Source organism: Lissotriton helveticus, chromosome 7 (genome assembly GCF_964261635.1).
Source record: "Lissotriton helveticus chromosome 7, aLisHel1.1, whole genome shotgun sequence".
In the NCBI taxonomy this organism is placed as follows: domain Eukaryota; kingdom Metazoa; phylum Chordata; class Amphibia; order Caudata; family Salamandridae; genus Lissotriton; species Lissotriton helveticus.
The window spans coordinates 1,291,536,312-1,291,563,369 of record NC_136068.1 but is presented as its reverse complement, the minus strand read 5'-3'; the positions used below and the strand labels follow the sequence as shown (position 1 = coordinate 1,291,563,369).

The 27,058-nt window shown below is 46.4% G+C and overlaps 1 protein-coding gene across 2 annotated transcripts in view; it reads right to left on the bottom strand.

Moving 5' to 3' along the window:
* Positions 1-27,058, bottom strand: part of SAP30BP (SAP30 binding protein) — a 356,156-nt gene that overhangs the window by 42,148 nt on the left and 286,950 nt on the right. For both annotated transcript variants that reach the window (XM_078654538.1, XM_078654539.1), the window contains one exon: positions 13,755-13,797. In XM_078654538.1, coding sequence (XP_078510664.1) covers positions 13,755-13,797 — 43 coding nt within the window. The remainder of the gene's footprint in view (positions 1-13,754; positions 13,798-27,058) is intronic.

Genomic DNA, 27,058 nt, shown 5'->3' with positions numbered 1-27,058 from the left:
CCACCCCTAAAAAATTAACCCAAACCCCCTTACCTCTCTTGTCATCGTGGTTTTCAAAACGCAAATGCATTTATCATACATGCCTTTACAACGTAATTCGTTGTAAAGGCATGCGTGATAAATGCACATGCGTTTTGAAAAAATGCGGCATGATGGTATGCGAGGTCAATGTCCTTGCGGGTAAATGGAATGCGGCCTGAAAGTCCGTGGGATAAAAAATGCGGGATAATGGCTGCAAACCGTTTCTCAGGCATGTCTTGGGCGCCGAAGAGTTTGAGACCTTTAAATAAGAGGGTCGGTGCGCACGTTTTTATCAGCTAATCCAGGCTGTGAGAATGTGAATGGGTGGGAAGGGGGGCAGGGAGGAGACCTCGAATTGTCCCAGACGAGCGCTTACTTTTTTAGGTCGAGGACCTAAAGGCTGCACTTGTGCAGTCTGGGGTCGGAGATTTAATGTCTCTTAGTGTGCTGTTTAACCCGCCTCCCGGTCCCGTCTCTCCTCCATTGGCTGGCTTCCTAAACGGAGGCCAGCCATTGGAGGAGAGATGCGTCACTCCAATTTAGCCCCGTCTTTTTCGGATTCGGGGGCGTAAGTTTTGCTGTTCTTTAGCTCGTGACGTCGTCCGTCACTCAGGACAGCAAAACACGCCCCCGAAATTTCAGTAGCTTGAGGCCGCCATTTTGCTGCTGGTAAGGCTGAGGTAGGCTGCTCTCGCTTTCCTCGTTCCCGCCGTCTTTTTTCCCGCCCCATCCCGCTGTCCGTGTCTTTGTTCCCCTCCCGCTGATGAGATCGTCTCGCTGTCCTCCCCGCTGTGTCTTTTTCCGGCCCCCCTCCCGGCACTCAATAGAGCTCTTGAACACGACGCCACACCTGGACAGCAGCGACGCTCAAAGCTCCACCGCCTTTGCTTTACACACAGTATTACAATGTTTACTTGTGATCTCAGCGCAGGCTTCACCCTGCTGCAGCATTTGAGGGTCGTGGGACTGGGGGCCGTGTTTGTTTTTATTAATAATGTATCAGCTTAGGGGCCCCCTCTCAGCACCCCCCCCGCCCGGCCCTTGAGCTTACACTGCGCTATTGTGCCAGCCACACTGCCCGGCCAGACCTCTGCCACCCAGGCCCCCTCCGGAGCCATCCCCGGCCCCATCACCCGGCACTCCTTCTGGTCACCTCCAGGCCCCCCCCGGGCCCTGCCCCGTCACTCCTTGTCACCCGCAGGCCCCCCGGGCCCTGCCCCGTCACTCATTCTTGTCACCCCCAGGCCTCCCCGGGCCCTGCCCCATCCCCCGGCGCTCCTTCTCGTCACCCCCAGGCACCCCCGGGCGCTGCCCCATCCCCCAGCGCTCCACAGTTTTAGGGTCAGAGTCCTTTGCTGCAAAGGCTCTTACGCTGCACCCTGTTTGAACATGGATGTAGGAAGTTCGGAAGAGTAATGAAGACCAAATTGTTCTGCTCTGTGTAGGAATCATCAATCGTAAACTGACGTCTTTTTTTCCCCACCACCTGCTCATTCTCCAATTCTCCTCTGTGCTTGACCCTTAGTACTCTGAAATACGACCTTGGCAGCCGGAGTGCCATACTAAAGAACATATTATAAAATAAACCAAATAAATATTAGACGAGGGTTTATGTTCTGGTTTTCGAAATTTGTGTAGTCAATCCAGGTGAAGAAGAGTTGCACTTGAAGACTGAGTTGTTGAAATTCTTTCACATGTTGGAGGCTCCTCATACAAACTTTGGACATGTTCTTTTGGTCAGCACCAGCCCATAGGCAGCCTAGGAATGGTATGGGCCAGTAGGACCAGATAAGAGGTGTGTTCGATCACGCCCTATCCCCTCAATGTTTCTTAAGATGGGTTCTGTGAGTAAAGGAAGTGATTGCTTTGGGAATAGTTATATTATGTATTTTCTGTGTCACTTACAATCTGTGTTTTTATAGTGAATTTCCTGATTTTACTTCAAGCGGAATTGTTGCTGTTTGTGGTAATTTAGATTAAATGTGTAAGTATGTTTTCAGGAATTTGAAGCCATAAATTACTACTTAAGTGGTAAAAAGAAGATAATCCGAGTCACAATAATAAAGTTAATGAGTTGTAAGCACTTTAGTATTAATTCAGACAGGGAAGTTCCTGGTACCTTATTCCAGTGCTGGGTTCAGATAAGGCCCATAAATAAACTGAGTAACGTAGTCTGCCTATGCAATAATCTTCTGAGGAGCGCATTTCCGGTTGCTAGTGACACATTAAAGCAGTGTCCCCGTGCCATTTGGACACAGAAGAAGGAAGCAGCCGCAGGATCAATCTGTGGGCAGAGTGCCAGCCTTGTGAACTGCATAGTTCTGAGTCAAAGGGCTGCGTCAGCCTCTCATCTTTCTGAGGTCGATTCAACAAGTATCATAGTGTAAAAGTCTCCCATTTAAGGACCTAGCTATAATTCAGTTTGTGATGCTCACACGGTAGATATGTCTTATAGTTATTAATATTTGAAAAGCCAAAAACATGGCATGTTTTTAAATAAAGCTGCATGATCCTTTCTGATGGGCAAATATGTAGAGGACGAAACTGCATAACCATATAGATATTGGTGTTTATATAGATCTTTCATTGATTGATTGATTGTGTGGGTGGCTCTATGTGAATGACTGTGTGGGTGGCTCTGTATGTGTGTGTGGGTGGCTTTGTGTGTGTGGCTCTGTGTGGGTGCAAATGCAATAGGTCTTGCATTTGCGAGCGATTAAGCTATCGTTTTCTTGCCTTCTGCCCCCTGATTGCACTCGTTTTTCTTGCCTTCGCTACCCTGATTGCACTCGTTTTTCTTGCCTTCTGCCCCCTGATTGCACTCGTTTTTCTTGTCTTCTGCCCCCTGATTGCACTAGTTTTTCTTGTTTTGTAGGTGGCTCTATGTGTGGGTGGCTCTGTCTGTGTGAGGGTGGCTCTGTGTGTGTGGGTGGCTCTATGTGAATGACTCTGTGTGGGTGGCTCTGTATGTGTGTGTGTGTGGCTCTGTGTGGGTGTAAATGCAATAGGTCATGCATATGCGAGCGATTAAGCTATTGGCATTGTAAATGACAATGACATTTATTTAACGATTAAGCTATTGGCAGTGTAAATGACAATGCCATTTATTTATGATTTTTTTTTTTTTAAAAAGGTCATGAGCAATGCCAATAGCTCTACCTTTAATAATGCCGAGACCATTGCATTGTAAATGCTCGTCTTATCATGTCCTAACGGCACAGGTCAAGCAGTGCTTGTATTTTAGGTCTTTTTTAGGGCGGGGGGTGGGGGGGTGGGAAGGACTTTTTTTGTAGTTCCCTGGGCATCTGCCCTATCGGTCTAATTTGTTACAGCATAAAACCACAACAACACATACAACGATCAAACACATGACCACCACATGAAAATGCAAAACGAAATGTAAAAATATTCTATCCACACATTGCTACCCCCACAAATCTTCTTTGCTAATGCGGTGGTAAAAGGTGTTCGCACCAAGCACTGCTTTACCTCAAGGACTTGGAATAGAGCCAGACTCGTTTTTTGTGATCTGCCCCTTTTCTCTTCGCACACACCAGCAGGTTGTGTATCTGCACTGCACAATCCAGCACATACAATATTTTATTTCTATTGCCCACAGCCGTAAAATAAACGGAGTATCCCACCGCAAAAGGAGCTTTTCTGTCTTCCAGGAGGTCTATTGTTTTAATAAACATTTATATTGCGTTGTGTCCTTTATAGGTTCAGTGTGCATTTTTATGATCGTTTAAGTTCCCTTTGACATCTTGATGCTGGAGCAAGCTGGCCTTCATTCTTTAAAACTTGTTGCCTCTCTATTTTTGCTCATTTCTATCTGGGTGATATGGTGCGCCATTGCTCCAGTGCCACAGCGCTAGCATCAGCAGCAGATTAAGGGCCTGATTCCTGATGGACCCGCAAAATGCAGATGCAAATTGTACACCTGTTAATTTGAGTTATCTCGGGGTCCACATATTAGTGAGTGTGCAGTTTGCTTCCAATTAAAGTTTGCGTTTTCAGGATTGTGGATTAGCATACAGTTTATACAAGATTCTAGCAATTAGTGGGTGTGCTTAGTGTCATTTTTGAGAAATCTGCTTTTGGAGTCTATACCATTCTTATCCTGATGCAAATTGCAGACACAAACTCCTTGTGTTGAATGCGATTAGTCCCGAATTTATAATTGCATTTTGGGTACAAACATAAGTCGTGTCCCCCCCCCCCCCCCCACCCCAAGAGGATTTTAATCATGATCAGATCTCCCACAGGTGGTGTTCCTAACTTTTTTTATTCCACTGGTAGTTCCAAACTGCCATAGGTACAATGAATGTGTGATACTCAACAAGTATGGGTGTGACACAAAATGAAGGTATATGTCTGAATCATTATGTTTAAAAATCAAACTGCTTCTAAAAGAAGAGTTTGACCAGTGCTTAACCTGAGCGGTGGTGCATTTTGGCCTGCTGGTACTCATTTTCGGGGGAGTTCTACTTATTTTTCATCATCATCGGAAAAAGGGAGCGAGAGGAGAAAGGAGAATATAGCAAAAAACACTCCCAGATACATTATACATACCTATTTCAAAGTTAAATACTCTGTTAAATCAGTTTACATTGACTTAAGGCCGAAAAGGAATGATTAAGAGTAAAATAAAGTGCTGCAATAATGCTGCAAAATTTCAATTTTTGTGCCACTAAATTTCCAATTTTGTGCCGCTAAATTTGCAACTCTATGCCGCAATATCCTGGGGGGTCTGCCTAGAGTGCGATGTAGAGCCTCAACAGTGTGTTGACTCCCCTTTTTGGCTTGTATATGTAATGTATGATAAGTGGCAGTATGGCATTATTGATGTAACTGTAAACAACACACATGTTGTTCAGAAGCAAGCAAATACCCACAGACTTACACTTTTTGCTATAAACCAATAAAGACATTTAAAAAATCCAAAACACAACTTTTATAACTACTAGGATTCAATGCCTCTGTAATTTATGTTGCATTACACATTCAGCAACAGAAAGCCACCATAAAACTGGTTGGGCATTTCTACAGAGCATCGATTTGCCCATCCAATTTCCAAAATAGTTCTGGAATATGTGACTCATACATTGCATTGGGCTCTTGCATATAAAAGAGGCGAAATGGATCTTTACCAAAGCCACAGATAAGTTTGGACTAAATGAAATGCTAAAGTGGAATTGTATTGCTGATGCAACATTGTTCACCTTGCCATGCATTATTACTTTCCTACGAAGTGAAGGCAGAGTACACTGTGTCCTTACACCTTCTTGGCTACATTTTGCCAACATTGAAAGTTACAGCCTGTTTATCTACCTTTCCTCTGAAAATATTTGCTATTTAATAAGTTCTGTAAGATTCTCTTTCAGCAACCAGACCTCTCTGCAATATGGACAGATATAGTTCAGCATCTGCCTGTCTGGAGACTTTAAATTGGCTGCAAATGTGCCAAAGAGCACTCTGCCATGTGTGTGCAAAAAGCATTATATAAAACTGGAACAATAATTTTGCAAGACAGAGTAGAATTCTATTAGCCTAAACATGATCTGAGATCTCGGAATCTTGCACTGGCAAAAACAAGGTGAATACAGAAGGAACCGCTCATTTTCACATCATGCAGCGGTACAGTGGAAAATGTTATATGTATCATTAAAGACCATTTGGGGTTCAGGAAGAAGTTAACATGGTTGTTTAAGACATAATTATGCTGGTGTCTGCACCATTGAATACCTTAAGAAATGACAGGAAGCAAAACCAGCACCATGATATCCCGTTGGGATGACTGATGTACTTTACAAAAACTGTAAATAAACAAATAAATGGTATTTCAATTTAACACAAGCATTATTTAGTAGTTACAGAGTATTACACAGACTTAGCGAGAGCTCTTTTGGTAGTTATGATTTCTCATTGCATTTTTGAAGGATTGACATCGCTTGTTTCATTTTGGGTTATGTTTGGTATTCCTAAAATATAATTGAATCATTAGTGTCCCTGAACTTATAGCCTCCTTTTTCTACCACTACACAGAAGACACTGAGTGAAACTGGAATTGAATTGGATTGACAATTGATGTGCTGTATGTAGGATTTCACTTGTTCAAGCCCCGTTTTTAATACAGGTGAAGCCGGTATGAATGGCCACATATGGGGTCAGGAATTCCAGACCCCAATGCTTTCACTGTTTTGAAAACGTATGCAATTATACTGGTCCGGTTTCTGTTTTGCCACTCCGCACTATCTGCATTTGGGTGACACCCTCTGTGGGCTTTACTGTCCTTTGGTCCTGATGAATGTGCCCCAAAAAGTATAGGCAATTAAACATGTCAACCTTTGTTAATTTAGACATAACATATCCATAAATTCAATATGTTCAGCTCAGGAGACATTTACTAAAACTACAAACGTTTAACTGATACATTTTTATTATTGTCTTTACAATATTCGGTAATTCACATCAAAGAAATGCAGAAATTGGCCTGGAGATAACGATCTTCTCTTCATGTTGCATTTAGCCAAGTGTAAGATTAGGTCTATACTTCATCTACAGGGGGGATCGTGAATGCAACAAACCGATCTCTTATTACTTAAAGCCTCCCAGATTACTTAAAGTGGGAAAATAAGATAAGAAGCCCTGGACATTGTAACATCCTATATTGGTTGTCCATTTTGTAACTCCTGTGAAGTTTCTTCTCTAAAATAGAGAATATAAAAGGATTTTTGGACTCTCAGCACTTATTAACTTGGGGTCATTAGAATCAATTACATACCATTACTGTTTCCCGTAAAACCCGGCTTGAATTAAGGTTGATAATTAGTACTGTATCTCATTTTAGATAAAACGATTACCTTTGTTAGTAGTCCTTGTGACAGTGGCGTTTTCATTTATTTTTTGAAAAACCATTCTGCCAATTGTACATATCTGGAGCTGGAAATACTTCATAAGTACACTTTAGATCTACAGACAGTGGTCACACCCTCCCCAATCTCCTCATCATACTTAAAACCCTGACCTCAATCACATTGCGATGCCCGAACGTCCTTCAGGAAGACGAATGATTCCCAACGGAATGACATCTCATTAGGAAGTCTTCCCAATTGCCTGGTCTCTTTTGCCCATCATCATTCAAGTGTACAAAGTGACAAGTTCTGTCTACCCTTAAGAACCTCCTAGTTCTCATCCTGGCACAACCTAATGTATGTTTCTACATTTATGTTCACAACACCAAGATCAACAAAAAGATATAGAAGCCGCAACTCACCAACTACCTCTCACAGAGTCACCAATGCATGCAGCAGAATTAACATTTTATAAATGCCTCCAAGACTGAGTTTTTACTACTGGAGTGAAAAACTGACCAAAGTAATCTTGCAATTGATTTGTCTGGCTTTAAAAAACATTCCCCCACACTGGTACAGAAAACATGTGAAACGTAAAGGTTGCATTTGACGCAGACTCCTCCTTTGCCATACTTCAGGTCAAGTCATTGTGAGTGCCCACCCTCTCCCCGCCAGTCTTGCCTTGCAGAATTGCGTTGGTTCCAGCTACGTTAGTGTATTGTCTGGGTTACAGCAATGCAGTCTATTCTGGACTTACTGCAGAGACCAGACGCAAACTATAAAGGTCCCAAAACACACACTGTTCGTAGTATATTTGATCTAACCTTATCACTGACAGACACTGTGCGAAAATCTCCATTACCCATGAAGCTCTATTCGGGACCAGCAACACCTTACAACAAGACCCCATACAAGGGCCAGCTTCTCTCAACCTGCTTGCCAAGTGATAAGCAAAGTACAAGCAATTCTTCTCTCCGGGAATAAATCATTTCATTTTCCTGTCGGCTAAATACCCACTTGCTTAACTCAGGGTACGGCACCACTGCCTCTTGAGAGACCAGGAATATTGCACTGCCTTAAAATCCTTCGACTCTTCATCCTACAATTTCTACTGCCCCTCTTTACTTACAACGTGTGAAGATACTGAAGAAGCTGTGCTTAGGGATGCAAGGGCAATAGCGTTTTCTGCATGCTGCCAGCCATACAGGACAAGCATTTACAATGCAATAGGTCTCGAATTATTAAAGTTTGAGCTATTGGCATTGTAAATGACAATGCCTTTTATTCATTTGTTTTTAAAACCTGCAATTTGTGTATCAACACGCACTTTGAACGTATAGTCCTTGCTTACGATGAGCAAGGCTGGCAGTAAAAGACTGCCAGCCTTGTTTCTCATAAGCATGGACTATAAGTACAAAGTGCTTTTTTACGCACCGATGCAAAGGAATAAAAGGCATTGTCATTTACAAGGCCAATAGCTCAAACTTTAATAATGCGAGACCTATTGCATTGTAAATGCTTGTTTTTAATATACTCTTTGGGGAGACTTAATAGAACGTGTTACTCCACCAAGATGTATTTTAAATCTTCACACTACTCACTCTGAAACCCCACCTACACCATCTAGCTCACATAGGGTTAGCATAAAAAACTGAAGGCTGCCCTCCCCGAGTGGGAGTTGTAGCCACACCCAAAAGGAAGGGGTGTAAGGATGAACCCTATGATGAAGCATCCCGCCTTCTGGTGGCTGACGAATCATGTCCTTTACACATAAATTGTGTTTTGTTTTAGGAGACTTATGCCTTGGTTTGGTGATTGTACTAACTTGACAATCCCCTGCAGAGTCAGTACCATGGGGTGAGGCTGGGGTCCTGACCTTGCAGAGGGTGGTGCGGAGTGTGCTGAGTGGTCAGTACCATGGGATTGAGGACACACTGGCGCCCGTGAAGGGGTGGGGGGGGGGATGAGGAGTGTGCTAAGAGCTCAGTAACATGGGGTGAGTGTGGTGTCCTGTCTCTGCAGAGCAGTGGAGAGTAGTGTGGAATGTGCTGCGGCGTCAGTACAATGGAGCCAAAGTCACACTGGGGCCCAGCAACTGTGGCGGGAGTCACACTGGAGTCCTGGGTGACACTGGGGGCCGGGCCCCTGTGGAGGGAGTCACACTGGTGTCCCGGGGCACACTGGGGGCCCTGCAGAGTGATGATGGGGCGGTGCGGAGTGTGTTGACTGATCAGTACTAATAGGATGGGGTCACACTGGGGGCCAAAGAGTAGTGAAGGGGATGCTGAGTGTACTGAGAGGTCAGTACCATGGGCCTAAGGTAACAGTGGGGGTCCAGTCTCTACAGTGCAGTAAAGGGTAGTGCAGTGTGTGCTGTGGAATCAGTACCACGGGACTGAGTCCACACTGGGGGCCCGGCTGTTGCGCATCGGTGGTGGAGGGGTGCGGAGTGTGCTGTGGGGTCAGTAGCATGGACTGGGGTACCACTGGGTCCCAGCTCCTGCAGAGGGGTGTGCTGTGGAGGTCAGTACCAAGGGGTGTGGGTCACACAGAGGGACAGGCCCCTGCGGAGTCAGTACCATTGGGCTGGGGTCTGGTCCATGCACAGCGATGGAGGAGGGTGAGGAGTGACGGTGGGATCAGTACAAAGGGGCTGGGGTCTCACTGGAGGTTACGGGTGGTGGGGGGGGGGGGGTTACCACTGAGTTTGCTGTGGTGTCAGTAGCATGGACTGGGGTGCCACTGGGGCCCGGATCCTGTAGACAGGTGTGCTGTGGGGTCAGTACCAATGGGTGCGGGCCACACTGGGGGCCGTTGCAGAGGGCGCAGAGTGTGTTGTGAGGTCAATACCACAGGGCTGGGGGTCACAGAGAGGGACTGGCCCCTGTGGAGTGTTTTGTGGGGTCAGTACCAATGGGCTGGGGTTCGGTTCAGGCACAGCGTGGGAGGGGGGAGTGGAGTGTACGCTGGGATCATTGCCAAGGGGCTGGGGTAACAATGGAGGCTACGGGTGGTGGAGGAAGGTCCACGGAGTGTGATGAGGGGTCAGTGTCAAAGGGGTGGGTCCAACCCAGCTGCAGCGATGGAATGGGGCACCGAGTGTGCTGAGGGGGTCAGTACCATGGGAGTGGAGTCAAACGGGAGGCCCTGTGCAGCGACAGAGGCGCAAGGTGAGCTGAGGAGTCAGTACCCTGGGGCCACACAGGAGTGCTGTGCAATCAGTACCATGGAACTGAGCTCACACTAGGGGCCCGGCCCCTGCGCCGCAGTACTAGAGGGATGCGGAGTGTGCTGTGGGGTCAGGCTTACCTATAACCCTCAACAGAGGTGTAGCAGCTTTCTTCGTGATCTGTTATTGAAGCATCTGCATGGTAAAATGCTCATCTTTAGAAAAGTGAAAAATTAAAAGCATAGGGTGACACTTCACCAGTACTAGGTCTTGTTTTGTTTATCGTGGGCCGAGGGATTCCTTTTTTGGGGTCAATGTGGACTCTTATTTCTCATCTTCTTCCAGCAATGGCTGCATCTTTGTCATTACAGTGCTTTATTGTTCAGTTTCCTCAAAGTGAGTGACTCTAATATAAGAGCGAATTAAGGTGGGGCAGGGTCGATCAGTAGAAGGGTTCATGATAAGCCATAGTGTCCCATTAAAATATTGAGCATCAGTGACACTTCGTTGTTTTTTTTTTTCACGTCTGAGGCTGAATTACATTTCTTTCATAGTTGGGTTTGTTAAAGGGACAACTTTTGCTCTGACGATTTCCAGGCCTCACCTTGATAAGTAGCATTATTTTTGTGGCTAATGTATATCAAATGCGGAATCCAACACTTATATGATATGCTAAACAAGCATTGTACATTTACATCTGTGATTTATATGTATCAGTTCTTCAAATTAGCCAGAGTATTTGCATTTAGGGCAAACTGTCCTAAAAACTTGCTTTTCTATAGCGCTCGATACGTGACTTCAGCAGTTTCTCAGCAGAGGTGTTAACTTGCCAAATCTTCGTGAAGGCTGTGCATTCTGTTATCAGCAGCTCAGACATTACAAGGCTTAACTAAAGCAAGAAGCACAAGACAAAATCAACAGGAGAGGATGAAATACTCGCACATGAGGCACTGTTGCTACCTATAATGTGCTTGCCGCTTGTGTGGCATAGAAGCTTGCATTGCTGTCTGTGCGTACCTGTCTGCCTTGCAAGCAAACCTGTATTCATGGCTGTCTTTTACTACCTAGCCAGGGCTCTGGAGCCCTTTTCTCTTGATGCCATCATGGCGCCACTGTTACGCCACCGGAGAGAAGGGGAGACATGGCCAGACCCAGACCCTCCAGTGCCGAGCTGCCTGCACGCACGTGAGACTGCCTCAGATAGCGGCTTGCACCTGAGGCACTGGCACAGGAGGGCACGCACATGGCCGGGCAGCAGCCACCTCGAATATTACCGTGCGGGAAGTGGCGGGGAATTAAATGCATTTGATTGGCAAGTGCAGGGCGGCAGTAACTGGACCACAAACGAACATGTAAGCCGAGACCACGGCGTCAAGACTGCATGCTACTTACTGCACTGCTGCCGGTTTAAATATGAGCTCAAATTGAGCAGATGGTAACTGTGAGCAGAAAGAAGGGGAAATGTGGGAACAGCTCCTCTTTTTGTGCAAACCCGTGAATCGGGTGTTAGAAATTTGTCATTTGCGCTGGAGAGTTTTAGTGCCTACTTTGAAGTGGGTAAATGACCAGGATACTGTTTATGCGCTGGCTGGTTATAGGTAGTGTTAGATGAACATCGGCAAGGGACTAATAACAATGAAGAGTATATATCTAGATGCATTTGCCTGCCTCAAGCCGCATGCTCACATCTGGCTGGCAATCTTGGAATTGTTTTTTTATTAAATGAAACCCATTCCAAGATGGCATACAATGTATCATGATGCGTGTTCATTAGTGTGCCAATATCTGTGCATGTGTCTCGATGCAAACGGCCGGTTTTAGTTTACATTTCTAACAGAGCAGATGCCAATATTAGAATGGTTAAATACAATTACAATAAATTAATACATAACAAAAAATAGTGCATGAAGCACAAACAATGACTCAAGCTGCACAAAACACTTTGCAAATACAACTCCTCCACCGTCATCCTATTACTAGCCCGCTCACCCCTCACTCCTCGCCCCTCTGCCCCGCACTGACTTCTGTCAGTTCTTTGAGTCCGTCTTCTACTTCCAAACCCCATCTTTTCCGTGTGACCTACGTATGTGGATCGAAGGATCAGCGGACTAGTGCTCAGGGAGTCTGACACGTGACCTCTTCAGCCCCACGCGCGTGCAGCCTCACCGTGGCACCAGTCTTTAAACTGAACAACTACAACCCAGCCTTATTGGCATTTCCAAGGCAGCTGACCGGCGTGTGCCTGACTCTGCACCATCCTGACTGGCGTTCCAGATCTGGGACAGGCAAGTTAAAAAACAATCGCCATGAGCGCACTGCAGGCGATAGAGGCGCTATGCATGGAGGCTCTGACGCACAGGCGCTGTGCAGGGTGACACCAACACACCGCAAGAGGTTAGTTTCCAGGAAGAGCAGCGTGTGACGTGATGCGGCGGAGCCTGTAGCAGCGGAAAGAACCCGGTGAGTGGGGGGTGGGTGAGTGGGGGGTGGGTGAGTGGGGGGTGGGTGTGTAGGGTGTGTGTGTGTGTAGGGTGTGTGTGTGTGTGTGTGTGTGCGCGCGTGTGTGTGCCTGTGTGTGTGTGCGTGTGTCTGCGTGTGTGCGTGTGTGTGCGTCCCGATCCTTTGTCACTGAACAGCATGCCGGAATTGGAGCGCGTGTTCACGCGTGCGACCTGATCCGATTCCGGCATGCTGCGCGTGCCCATCTCTGGTCTCCCTCTTGGCTCCTTGTAAGCAGAGCCGCCGACAATAGGTCTCGCTGCGACAGGGCTTTGCCCTGGGTCGCAGGTGTGAGACCTAAAAAACAAAATGGCAATGAAAAGATTTAATTGCCATTTTATTTTTCTGATGTGTGCACTGCAGCAGCCAGCTAAACCAGCTGACCCCGACCCCAGAGACATACAGGGCGTGTCTTCTGCTGCCGATTGGCAGCAGGGGACAGGAGCAGTGGCTGGCTGGATGCTTCATGTGTATGTCACTTTGGCCGGCTGTCTTGCATCTTAAGACAGCTGGGTGGAGACCTAGGACTGGCCTAGAAGGCCTGAAGGATCGTCCAGCCAGCCTGCTCCATGCAATACGGGCACTCTCCTCATGCTGGGTAACAGCATGAGAGTAGCGTCTGGATTGGTTAGGGAAACTAACTGCAAATTCAGAAGTGCAACACCAATGACGTTGTGCCGCTGTGGTAAGTACTACTTATTTTTATTTGTTTAAAATGTTATTCTAGTAGTTTTATTTGTTTCATTTTAAACTTTTGGATGGAGAGGGGTTTAATTTTGGGCTTTTGGATGGAGGGGGTATTTTATTTCGAGCTTTGGAGGGAGGGGATGTTTCATTTTGCAAAATAGTGGGGCACTTCACCAGCCTCACCACTTTTAAAGGCAACCAGCTTACCCTGCGCAAGGGGTAAGGTAGGAGGGTTACTGGGCGTTTAAGAGCTCCGCAGCTGAGGAGAAAGTCAAAAACGTGTTTAGGACTTGTGAGACAGTACTTGGTTGCAATTGTTATTTTCTAATGCCACACAGAGAATAACCATGAAATGCTCACGAACTACACAATCAGCACTGCGACAGATATAGATTAAAATAGTTGTTTCTGGTAGACAATGCTGCAATCAAACTGCAGGAGACCTGACAGTCGAGGAAAAATATCTTTTCTGTGCCACACAGAATAGAGCCCAGATAAAAAAAGTTTATAATGCAATGACGTACCAACAAGCTCCTGAGGGTCCTTCTTTTCTGACTCTGAAAACTCCTGCAAGGCAAAGAAAATAGTACACTTTAAATAATTGGACTGCAACGACAAAGTCAGAGGCAGCAAGCAAGACTTGTTATACGATTCAAGTGCAGGTTTCGGCTATCCTGCGGCAAGGTAAGAAAATGAAATGATTAGGAGTAACTGTTAAGACAATAATACAACAGAGTTCAGAGTAAATGCATGCCACTTTACAATGGATTACTAGCTGAAAGCCTAGAGACCAGCTCAAAAATAAAAACACGTGGCAAAATGTGGAATGCGCTGGTGTGCAGTACATTGCAAATGTGGAGGTCTCAGTCCTAACATTGCACACATAATGTAATATTTGAGCTTAGAAAGTGATCGTGCTCCCTTCACCCAAGCAGGGAACACTTACCTTTCTATTTCAACCTTCGTTAGTTTTTGTCATAAATTATTCGATTTACATTTTTTTTTAAAACGGAAAATATTTTTGTTTTAACAAGTACAAAGTCCACGTTAACTTCATATGACTAGCAACCGTTGATAGTAGAGAAGCCATCAATATGATCACCATGCCCAGTAATCAAGAAACAGTCCAATATTTGAAGGCCCCACTGCCAGTTTGTGTAGCAATTCTCAAAGGGGGTAACAGTTGATCCGGACAGTCAATATAATATTTACCGAACTGGAAAAAGGAAGAAAAAAAAACCAACCACAATAACCATGATCACAGTAAATAAAATAAAAACAAGATAAACAAAAATAAACCAGGTGTGTACGGACCTTCCATGCCATCGCTGGTCAATAGTGTTTCAACTGGGGTTGCTCTGGGTGGTAAGCTACGATTTGCACCTCGAGTATTCTGCCCGTAAAATGTTATGGACCTGATCAAGCGAGCAGTACACCATATCTAGTTGTGAGTGTAGTGAATGGATTGCCGAGTAGTGTGCATACTCCAAATCCTAGTGATTCAGCCACCTCTACACATCCCTCAATTGCATGTTATGTGCCCAAAGCCTATCTGCTGAGAAGCGGCACAGGATTGCACGCCGGGGATAAGGGGTGTGGATCTATCACTCAGCAGATTCTGGGCACAATTACAATCACCACACCATATTGAGGATCTCGACTTCGCTCTGGATCTCGACCTCGAAGCCGACCTCGACTGCGATCGCCACTTCTGTCTCGACTTCGATCGTCTCGACGTCTATCTCGAAGATCTATCAGCTTCTCTCCCTTTTACCTTCGCTAGAAGAAGTTTTGCTTCACGTTCACTTAGAGCCTTAGGGTTCATTTAGAAACATGATCGACAGTTCTTAACGTCGTGGTCTGATCCAAGACACCATAAACAATCACCACGAGGATCGGTGATTGACATCATGCGAGCGCATGACCCACACTGTTTGAACCCGGTCTTCCTCGACGACATTTTCGACGAAGAAGGAACACTCAATAGATGAAACAGTAATATTAAACAGAAGATACTAAGTATCGCAGAAGATCCCAGAAACCGTTAGCGTCGACGACGCGGAAAAAAGGGAACTGACGTCATCACGCCGACGTGGGTCTAATAAGGAGTCAGTGACGTCAGACGGAGTAGCGCGCGATGCCGGGCTCCTATGACGTCGTCCACGCCAGCGTGCTACGAAGAAAAATTCCGAACGTTGCTGACGCAAGGGGGATATTCACAAGGCGAGGAATCCACACGGCAGATGTATCTATCAGAACAAGCGAGCAGTACACCATATCTAGTTGTGAGTGTAGTGAAGGGATTGCCGAGTAGTGTGCATACTCCAAATCCTAGTGATTCAGCCACCTCTACACATCCCTCAATTGCATGTTATGTGCCCAAAGCCTATATGCTGAGAAGCGGCACAGGATTGCACGCCGGGGATCAGGGGTGTGGATCTATCACTCAGCAGATTCTGGGCACAATTACAATCACCACACCATATTGAGGCCACTGTGTGGTCATTCAAGGATGTTAAGGAGGCACAGAAAATGGACTGCCATGCACTGGGCACATACACAGCAACCACTACCAGTGGCGCCCCCTCCAGTAGCCCCTCCACTGCCACATACCGACCCTTCACATAGCTGCCAAGGTTTCAGATTGCTATGTGTGACATTTTATAATTTCAGTGAAATTATGAGTGACATTTCAACGACGAGTGACTTTCTCGCAAGCAAAATCAAGCAAGTTAGACGAGGGAAACATATAAATATCAGAAATTACACTAATTGTGTCAGGGACTACCATGTAGATAGAGGTAGAACAGACGAGGCCTCATTCACAAAGGGCCTCCAAACTCGGTGTGGTGGCCCTGCTGTTGTGGGGGAGTTGTCATTGTGGAGATTCTGCCCTGAGTGCAGACACTCCCCCGTGACTTCGGGGCCACGAGTGGGAGGCCCTTTATGAATCAGGGCCTCCAGGCTCGTGTCAGAAAATGGAACGTGAAAGCAAAAGAGGAAGCACCATTATGAAGCACAGTGGGGTCAAGGACACAAGGGTTGTGCAAGATGTCTCATAACATCCAAGATATTGGCGTCAGGGAACACAATGTAAAAGTAAAATAGCACAAGGATAAACATTGTGAAAGCTGAATGGAAATGGCGGGTTGGCACCCAATGGGAAAACAAAATGGCAACAGGAAACAAAATATGGAATCAAAGCAGTGCCAGGGAAAACACGGTGGAGGAAGACTGGCACCAGTGTGCACAAGCAAAATGACATTTATTAGTGCTAGTGCCACATGGGTAAAATGGTGTCAGGCAATACAATATAGAATTAGATTGCAAGGCGTCAGGGAACACAACATGAATGTTAAACAGCTATAGAGGCCAACATAGAAGCAAAATTGTGTTACGGAAGCCAATGTTAAAATATAATGGCCTTAAAAAGCAACAGGGAGCACGAGAATTTTAGAATGGGACCAGGAAACAAAGAAAGAAGTATTACAGTGTCATAACACAAAGTAGATGTAAAACCTACACAAGACAATATAGAGACAAAATCTGCAGAGGAACACAATTTGATTTTACAGCATTAGGAAAAGTGATGATTTTTAAGACCCCCTTTTCACAGCTAGTTTCCAGATACATTGAGATAGCACTATCTGTGTGTCTTTCAATCTTGACACCACCTCTCACCTCTGACATGCCCCAGAGTCTATGCTTACAGTGGGATAAGTCCCTGCCCCCTTGGTGTCTATCTGAAGGCAGATAGGTGACTTTACTGTTGGGCATCACAGCTTGGTTCACCTCCATCTCCCGCTCCCTTTCACTGAAGTGCTCTCCACCTAAACTTTTTAATCTAAAAGGCCGCATTACTAATGATCAATGCACCATCGGTCAGCCAGCGCTCCTCCCCACGTGGGTCCGTACATATGCATACAGCGGCTCATGTGCCACTCTCTGCCATCCCTGCTCATTTCACATGCCAATCACAAAGGCTGTCCTACTACTGATAGAAGCACCATCCCGTCAGGAAAAGTCTCCCCCATATTAGCCTCCCTTCCAGTACCTTAGAGGCCGGTTCAATTACGGTTCGGGTGGTACTGCCGAAGCTGCTTGGAGCAGTGCGCAGGTGAGTAGACCCAGGCCCCACATTGTCGGTGGATTCCAGTCAGGCGAGGCTGATTGAAGCAACCGCACACAGCCAGCCCAGTCGCAGGCTGCATTATTTAAAAATTAACGGCCACGTTCCCGGTCGGTGCGGGCGACGCAGGACTCACTGGTCTGCGTCACAGCTGTGTTGACTGACCCGGAGTGACTGTCTTGTCAGCAGGTGAGGTTAATCATGCTGTGCCGGCGTCCAGCCGGGCCGTGTTTTAATGTAAATTATTACCCCTCCTGCGCAGGCAGCAGCGCACTCCACTCAGACAGTCTCAAGTAAGACTGACTGTCCGGGACGCCGCGCAGACCGGACGACACAGCTGCAACTCCTTGAGTCGAGTCCCCGGCCCCGCCATTCTGGTCACCGACCTCACATCCTGTTCCAGGAGGACGTGAGGCCGGAATTTCAGGCAGCAGGGCAGATTGTTAGCAACATTGTAGCAAGCACTGAGTCTGTGAGAGGCAGAGCAGATCTTTAACTGTTGAGCTGCTGCTGCCGGCATTGAGTGAAGTCTGCTGCGGCATGGGGCGCGCACACGGCTGTCAGTGCCGGCGCACGCTAGCACCAGGTGTTAAGTGGCCAGCCATGCGCTGATCAGTGGCAAAAATACGTGACAATGCATTTCAGTGTGGTGATGCGGGAACACCACACTGAAATGTGTTAGCATCACGCCTGATGCGTGATACTTGGCAGGCCTGCCTTCGGGTCTATCAGAGTGTGTGAGAGCGTGTACGGTACACCCAGGGATATCCCCACCAGACCTCTCCTGGCAAACCCCTGAATAAGTCGTGCCACAGATCCCACTCTGCCATTCTTTACGCAGTTTGGGGAGTTCCACTGCCGGTAAGTATCTCTCCTGTAGGCACGCGAAGTGTATCAGACGATTTTTCAGATAAGCATAAATGCTTTGCCTCTTTACATATGTGCCTATGCACCTCATATTCCACGCGAACAGTCTATACTCCTGTGGTGTCATAGCGAGTTTGTATGTTTCTCTGTACATCGGTCTCTGGTAGAGTGGTGGAGTTGGGGGGCACACAAACAACAAGGTAATTCATAAAACTTTCCCCCAGACCTCAACTCCCCTCCCCAGGCCGTTGCACAACATTGTTAAATTCAGCCAAAAACATTAGATAAGCTTCTAGCCAACGAATGAGACACCCTCCACCTTCGGATGGTGGAGGGTGTCTCATAGCAAATTACATGTACATTGACATGTCACAGGCAAACCCCAGCGCTGTATATAACCAGTACCCACAACATCCCACCTCTACAGGCCAACAAGTGTCCAGTTTGTGGGTCTGGGGCACTGGTAAATCTTGTACCGTTCACACAAGAAGTAAAAGGATACATCGACACAGTCATCAAGCAGGAGATCCGCCGTCATCGGTGTGATCTGAGGGCCATCCTGCAAGTCTTCCGGGATTTAATCAGGAAGGGATCCATCCTGTGAACTCTGTGCGTCAGAGTTTCCAGATCCACTGCCGGGTGTCCCAGAGCATTCCGCTCGTCAAACACCTGCGCTCTTTGTTATGTGGCCTGCTCCTTGGAAGGTCAGCCTCCTAATCTATGTGCCGTCCTGTGACTGTTACTCTTCCTCTGGCCCCCCCTGCCCTACACCCAGTGAGCTTGTTCAACAGAAAAGAAGGTTGTTGTCTTACCCCTCCAACACTGTATGTGTCAGCCACTGTTCCATGTACATGTCCATGCTCGGGCCTTCGACTCTTTTGCGGTATGCCCACCACCGTAATTCTACAGCTCAATCACCCGTCTTTATTATATGCCCTGCGCCACAGTAACTCCACCTCTTGTTGCAGAGACTCGATATGGGATTGTGCCGCAGTCATGCTGGGTTGCATTTCTGATATGGTGGTTTCATGAGCGACTACTTTTGATTTTCAGGTCTTGTGCTTCTCCCACAGGATACCCATGTCTATTCTTGAGGTATCCAACTTTGGTACTAGTGAGGTTTTTAAGTTTTGTACCACTGAAAGTATCTCTGTGAATTTGGCATTGGTATCTTGTAGCATATGCTCCAATGTAGCCGTTGGCATTGGCAGGGGTGCATCAGCGTAGACTGTGAAAGGCTGCGGTGGTCCCCTAACCATTTTGTCCCCATAGGTATTGTACACGCATGATCAGACAAGATGTCTATCTGATGTAGCAGGCCTTCACTCTCGCTCTCCTCTGCATGCGTAGTGGCTATATTGGACCTGTGACAGCACGTTCCTAAGGCACATCTGCCGCCGCCTGTAGGAGAGTAGGGTCTGCTTCCTATGGTCACCCCCACTTTTTGCTGTGATTCTCTGGTTTTTTGACTTTAATGTGGCTGTGGGCCTGCTAATCAGACCCACAGCCCAGCTGTTCTCTCTCTAAATTGATACCATGCACTTTAGGTGCATACCAGATTGGTTACTGGGTCACCCTTGTGAGACCCTGTATAGTGTACCATAGGTACCCAGGGCATAGGTGCACCCTAGGCCTACCAGGGGCTGCAGCATGTATTGTGCCACCCCTGGTTTGCCTTCCAAACTGACACCACAGGTCTGTTCACACAGCCTGGGTCAGGTGGTGTAATCACCCCTTACTTAGATATAGTATAGCTATATCTACCTTTACATATAGACACATATACACCTATAAGCCACTCCTATGGTAGGCCTCGACAATCCTGGCGGCAGAATGCTTGGTTTTATGTGAGAGGGTGCCCTAGCATGAGCTGAGCCCCTCTGCAGCTTTCCGAACCATCTCCTTATAGCTGTTCTATGATATAGCCATACCATATACTCTTAAGTGCATTATAATCCTCGTGGTTAATGCTAACTTTGGTTTTGCTTTATCACAACATGTCGTGTAAGGTGTCAAACACTTTGGAATACTAGCCCTCCGCCAATTCTGGCGGCGGGGGTAGCATTCCACCTTTCTAGAGGGAAAAGACATGTATGTTACTGCTTTACCCGGTTAAAGTTAAACAGAGCCTCAGCATCACAAAATGGATGCTGCTGCCAGAGACACGAGTCTGATCTCCTGTTGCTGGACGAACCTCCGGCAGGGGAGGCCTGGACAATAGGTTTCCTGTCCAGGGAGGTACTGGCACCTCCCCAGACAGGAGTTTAGTGTATTGGGGCAGGGAGGGCTGCATTCAGTGAATGCATCTAGACACTGCCTGGGGCACACAAGGTGCTCCATGCATAGCCCGGTTCAAACCAGTTGCTGGGGCACTCCAGCCCCAGCTCTGGCGCGAAACTGGACAAAGGGAAAGGGGTGTAACCACCCCCTTCTCAGGTCCACCCATAGGAGGGACCTAGGCAGGTAATCCAGCCCCCATTCTTAGTATAAGTATAGGAGCTGTGTCCCCAGGACTTCAGATTATCCTGGAACGAAACTTTGATACAGAACTCTTGGACCTTCGACATTCTATTCTGACTAGAAGACGGAAGACATCTCCCTTGTGGTGAAGGAGTGACCACCCTGTTCAAACAGGCACCATCAGCAACTTTGCCGGTCTGCAGTTTCAAGGCTCCCGCCGGAACCCGAAGACTCTGCGACTCAAGAACTGGACTTACAGACTTTACTGACCCCGACCCACATCCACAGCAAAGCTGAGACCCGTGGCGGACACGAGACGTGGGACCAGACATCTTGGACATCCTGCATTTTGCTAAGAAGCCCAGGCCCCCACACTCCGTGAGTGTCCCGTGGGCCCTGCCTTTACATGTGTGCTCGACGCGTCTTCCCGGCTGCTTGCCTGTTGGCAAGGGAGCCCCCCCCCCCCCCCCCGAAGACGCCATCTTGAAACTACTTTGCTTTCCTGGTTGCTCCAGGCTTGCTCCAGCTTCCCCCAAAAGGAGAAGTGCCACAGACCTTGCTGGTTTGCAACAGAGCCAATCTCGACATCCAGTGTGGGTTGCAGTTGCCAAGGCTTGTTGGGTCCAATCCGGATACCGACATCGCAGTCATCTAGATCCATTGTTGGACAGCTTGAATCCAGCTCCTGGTCATCGTCGATGCCTCCTGGACCTCGTGGCTGAAGAGACAAGCTCACCATCTTCACCTGCAAAGCACCAGACATCGCCTGGTTCCTTCCTGGTCACTGGCTAGTGACCCAGACTCTGTCCCCTCTGCTTTCAGGTTCTTCACATCTCCGATCCACCTGGATACTTTTCCTCTGGTCGCCTGCAGAACTTCTTTGCAGCTCTCCATAGAAAACGACGACAAAACCAGACATGAAAAGACACCTATGCACCCGGCTTCCCTGGGTGAGGTAACACGAGTACTCCGGTGCTCCCGTGGGTCTTGACTCTCGAAGTGTCCTAGTTTAAAAGGGTTCCATCCTAGTCCATCCGGAAGTGTTTCTAATCTTTATCTTTGTAACTTTTACGACCACCATAGAAAGTCAATGGGAACCCGCGCCTGTGTTAAGACACTGCACGCGGCTCCGTGGGTCTCCTACTTCCTAGCAACTGGTCGTTTAGTGTAGCCCCAGCGAATCTACAGGCCGTAGGCCTGCTTTCTAACTCTCACATGGTACTTATACCACTTTCTTAGTATATGGTTAGTGAGACCCCTAGGGCATAACGTATTCTGTGCAACTTATTGTGTATTAACTGTGTGACTTGTAGTGTATTTTTACCTCTGACCTCATAAAGAGTGCAGAGGGGTTGTGTTTAGATTAAATACATATATATTTGATATATACCTTGTGTGGTGTCCTTTCATTTGGTATTCAAGGGATTATATATGGTAAAACAACTTGCTTAACTCGCCTACTGAAGTCTTAGCCTGAAGACTGCTGGTTAATGCTACCACTAGGATAGATTTCTATAAGGTTGACTTTACAACTATCACCAATAAGGGTCGATTAGACTGGTGCAAGGTGCCCACTAGAGCTAGTGGACATCATATGCCAGGCTAACTTCTCACACCGCCCCCCCCCCCCACACACACACAGTCACATCCCCAGCGGGAGTGAGGGGGTCAGACCTCGGTCTACATGATCCCGCTACCCCAGTGAAAAGTGGCTGCACCCTCTGATGGAGTGCCATGCGACCCATGTGGTTCTTCCTATGGACCCCACAGCTGGCGAAATGTAGTGCCTGTGAAGCCCCTGCAGGGGGAACGCCACTCATCTGCTCTGGCAGTCCTGGGAGGTTCACATTATGGGCAGTTCCTGCCAGACTCAGCTGCTCACAGGCTACTACTCCCCCTCCTCCCCCCCACGAGGTTCTCACCTCACCGGCACACCAGGTAAACCGCTGTCCACCCACCAGTGCCACCCTGTAGAAGTTACAAGCTGGAAAGTGGCTGCGCCCCCGATCAAGCCGGCCTCAAATGTTATGCGGAGGCTCTGGGTGGCTCAGGCGGTCAGTGTCGCTTCCCAGCAGGGTCACAGGGTCCCTTAAGCAAACGTTTCTGGTCAGGATGAAGTAATGCAGCACATCCGGGTAGGGTTCCTGTGGTGCCAAGATGGAACTCCCAACTATGAGGCTGCTCCAGCTGCCTTCTTGAAGACTCCCCCGCCCCCCAAATTATTCAACTTAATATCAAAAAACATATCCCTAAATATCGCAACAATATGTTAATTTGTGCAACAAGTAACTATCGGTTGCATGTAACAATATTGAGTTCGTAATATCGATATTAAGTACATTAACTTCACAATATCTACCACCAACATATTGCCAGGGTAAGTAGAAATGTGAGTGTATATATACATACACACTCCTCTAAACTTCACATCTACTTACACTGACAATTTGTTGGTGGCTTATATCGTACTCTATATAATTGCAGTTTAATATTCTAACTTCAATATTTGGACTACCCACATTGACAATCTTAGCTCATGTGAGACTTAGGTGTTAAACCTAGGCTACATCTATTTCACTCTGTGACTACTCAAACTTTATCAGGCAAATCCTATGCTTCATGATACGGCAAATAACTGGTTTCAGGGCATGAGTTGGTGCAAAAATCTCTGGAGTGAAAAGTGGCAAGGACTAGAAAAGTGAAACCTCTGCCCATCAAGAAATCAAGATTGTATTAACTTGTCTTTTATTGGTTTCATTAAATTTTGAATTTATGCACAAATTATTTAGGTCAAACTTTTATTTTGTAATGCATGTGTCCGATATACAAGAAGCCATAGGGTCTGTAGGAGCTCGTTCCAATATATTTGGAAGCGTTGGATGCAGTAATTGTGCTTCCTTTTCCCCATAATGATTGCTGGCACTTGTTCTCTCTGGTAAAGTTTAGGCTTCGATAACTCTTCCCTCCGCGTGTTCAACGTTAATAAAGTTTCCATCCCAGTGCACCCAGCTTGGGTGCTCAATTAAAGGGCAGAGAGACTACGGGTAACATCCTGTGGTGAAATTCCTGTTTGGGCCTGTTCGCTTACGGCGAGGGCAACAAACTCTGCCATGATTCACACCCCTTACTTCTTTCCTGGAAATATGACTTTTTCCCAGCTTCTGCTATTTAACCTAGTATACATGCCTTCCACAGGATCTCTGATTAAACTCATGCTCCTCTGTTGCCATAACACCACTCACGCGGAGATACGGAGCAACTTCCACCTCTGGTTAGACCATATAACACAGCAGTATTCGCTGGTTCTTTAAGAGTGCCTCCCAGTGGTTTGCACTCTATTGCTCTTTGGTCCAATTTATATAGTATTGTCCAGCTACTTAACACTGGCTCTAGGGGTGAAGCTTCTGTCATTCCTTGGTGGACTCCATATAGTATTACCTGGTTTTGTAACAGTGCCTCCTTGGAGGAGGCTTTTGTTGCTCTTTGCTGCATTTCATAGATGGTATTCCTGGATTGCTTACTAGTGCCTGCATTAAACTTCTGTTGCCCATGGTAGAATCCATATAGTATATTACTTGTGGACCCCCACTAATACCCATCAATGGTGGTTTTAACTTATGATACATATCACCCTAAATAAGGTAAGTATCCACTTGTGTATGTGCTTCTTCACATACTATCTACAACATGTCAATCTCAAGTGCAGTGAAGCCATCACATCATGTTTAGAGCACTTCTCCAAAGCTCATGCACTAGTCACAACATATGCCATACTAGGTAACTTACAACCAACATCCTTTTCAATTATGCACTCTAAAAGGTTGCCCATGAAACATAAGTGCTTTGTAACCCTGTTACATGTATGAAGTACTATATACATGCTGTAGAACAATACGTTATTAAAGAGCACACCAACATGTTTGTAGCATGTGTGGCTGTAGACATCCATGCTCTGCATTCTCCTGCTATTTGGTGGTGGGCTTGGACACTATAACATGTTTTTCTTTGAAGAGTTTTGAGTCACTGGCTGCAGTGACTCTTCCATTCATCCACAAGACATATAGGCACCAACTCCACCGTAGACTGTATTTTCTGCCCTCAGGTTCAGATGTGTCTAGCACCAGCTCAGATACAGCCATGTATCCTCGTGGCTGATTCAGGCCTACTAGCTCTACTCTTCGAGATCAAAGACTTGCTTAAAAAAATCACAGTACGGTTGACAAATTGTATGACTTTCTCCACTGGTTGCAGCTTGGATGTAGAGACAACCTCGCTTAAGTGCATCAGCAAACTACAAGCACTCACCATTCAAGAACCTTTCATTCGGATGAACAAGAACACGGTGGTCCTCAGGAGTATTCTAAAGTTCTTGCCCAATGTAGCCTCACCGTACCACATCAACCAGACTATTGAGCTGCCCTTTCTTCTGGCACCCGGATTTAGTAGCGGAATAGACTCAGACTTCAAGCTGCCACTTATGTCCTATATTGAAAGGACTAAGTCCATCTTCAAAACTAGCCAGCTCTTTGTAGCTTTTACTAAACATGACAAAGGTCACCCCATGTCCAAGCCAGGCACACCAAGTTGAATCGTCAAATGCATTCAGACTCGCTATGCCAATATGGGCTCACTGCACCTCCCAGGGCAAACTCTACATGCAAAAAGGGGGAGACCATGGCTTTGCCAGGTAACATTCCACTAGCAAACATCTGCAAGACATCTACCTGGTCAACACCTCACTAAAAGATAGAAACTTTACTTACAAAGTATCAGCATTTGGGAATATAATATTTCCCAAGAAGAACATATTTTCATCATAGGAATCAGCCATGTACTGCCAGATGAGGACCCAAATAGTATGAAGCATGGATAGTTGCTGCTGGCTAAAACTTGAAACTTGTCTTTAAGAGACATTCATCCAGAACAAGGAACGTACAGTATGACAGCTCTAATGGAACAGAAATATATTTCGTTTCCTGTCTTAGCAATGCTAGACAGCAATTACTCACAATTTTTGAATCTGCAGATACTCTGTAGAGGAGAGAAATTATTAAATCTAGGAACATCATGGCATCGGAGGCAGCACAAAAGGATTTCATTTGTCAAACAACTTTACATCTTCTCCACTACTTTTGCATTTTAGTCAGTGAAAGGGCAAATATTGTCTTTGTATCTAAACTAATTTACTTGCTTAGATTCTTTATAGTAGTTTACTAGGAGTGTTATGTCGTAAATAAATTCATCCCTGGCTTTTCAATCACTGGGTTTCAGTGCTGCTTACACGGTAGTGCTGTAACAACTGCTACTGCTAACATGCCTGATCACCACAAAAGTAAAGGATAAGAAGGTCTCTCTGCTGAGTTACTCGGCCTTAGGCAATAATATCAGACTGTATTCAACCAAATTCTCAAAAAGAACTGAAAGGTAGTCCTGTTCTCCAATATCAGGCACATAATTGTGTCATAGAACTCTTTATGCTTTTTAAAACTTGAGGCTGGATTAGAGGGGGAGGAAAAGCAGAAATCGTCTGTAATTAATATCAAGTGTTTCACTGGTGGAAGAGGTGTGGCGCCGCGGCCAGGGCGGCTGACGCTGGAATCTGGGGACCACGGTTCGATCCCCAGCTCCGGCGGCAGGTTAGCCCAGCACCATGTGACTCTGGGCAATAGCTCGCTTAATCTTCCCGACGGCCCCCCAGCGCCTAGAGACCCTTACGGGTGATTGTGCGCTTTACAAATGTGGACTTTACTTTACTTTACTTTACTGTCATTCTTAGCATATGATTGGATAACTCATGCATTCATTCTACAAAGGCAGAGAGTGCCTAACCATAACACATTCTAATGCCATTCACTGAGCATCTTACAGTAGGAAGCACAATCCATCCTCTAAAAACACCCAGTTGCATTCCTTAATCAGCAGCGAGTCACCCAACACAGAGTTTAAAATGTCTCTGGAGCAACTGTCTGCTATGTGGCATGGTCTGATCTGAAATTTGCCTCATTCTAAATCAGAAAACATTTCTGCCACTCTATACTTCATTTCAGATCTGCTTCTTCAAGTCTTGTTCACTCCCTTGTTCCACCCTAGCATTGCTCTATCCAAATGATGCTGTACTTTACCCCCTAAGAGCAAGAAGTGTCCTAGCCGTCACCTTTCAAATGCTGCTACCTTAATTTAACAGACTATGAACCAACAATTCAATCGACATTGGCTTGAGGCATTTATTTGCTGCTCATTTCTATGTACTTTACTCCACATTTGAATCATGGGTCAGAGAAGTTAGATACGTTTCAGTCTAGAACAAATTACACTTATTTATGCCACAGATCAAACAAAAACATACAAACCTTGTGGTGAAGCTTAGCTTCC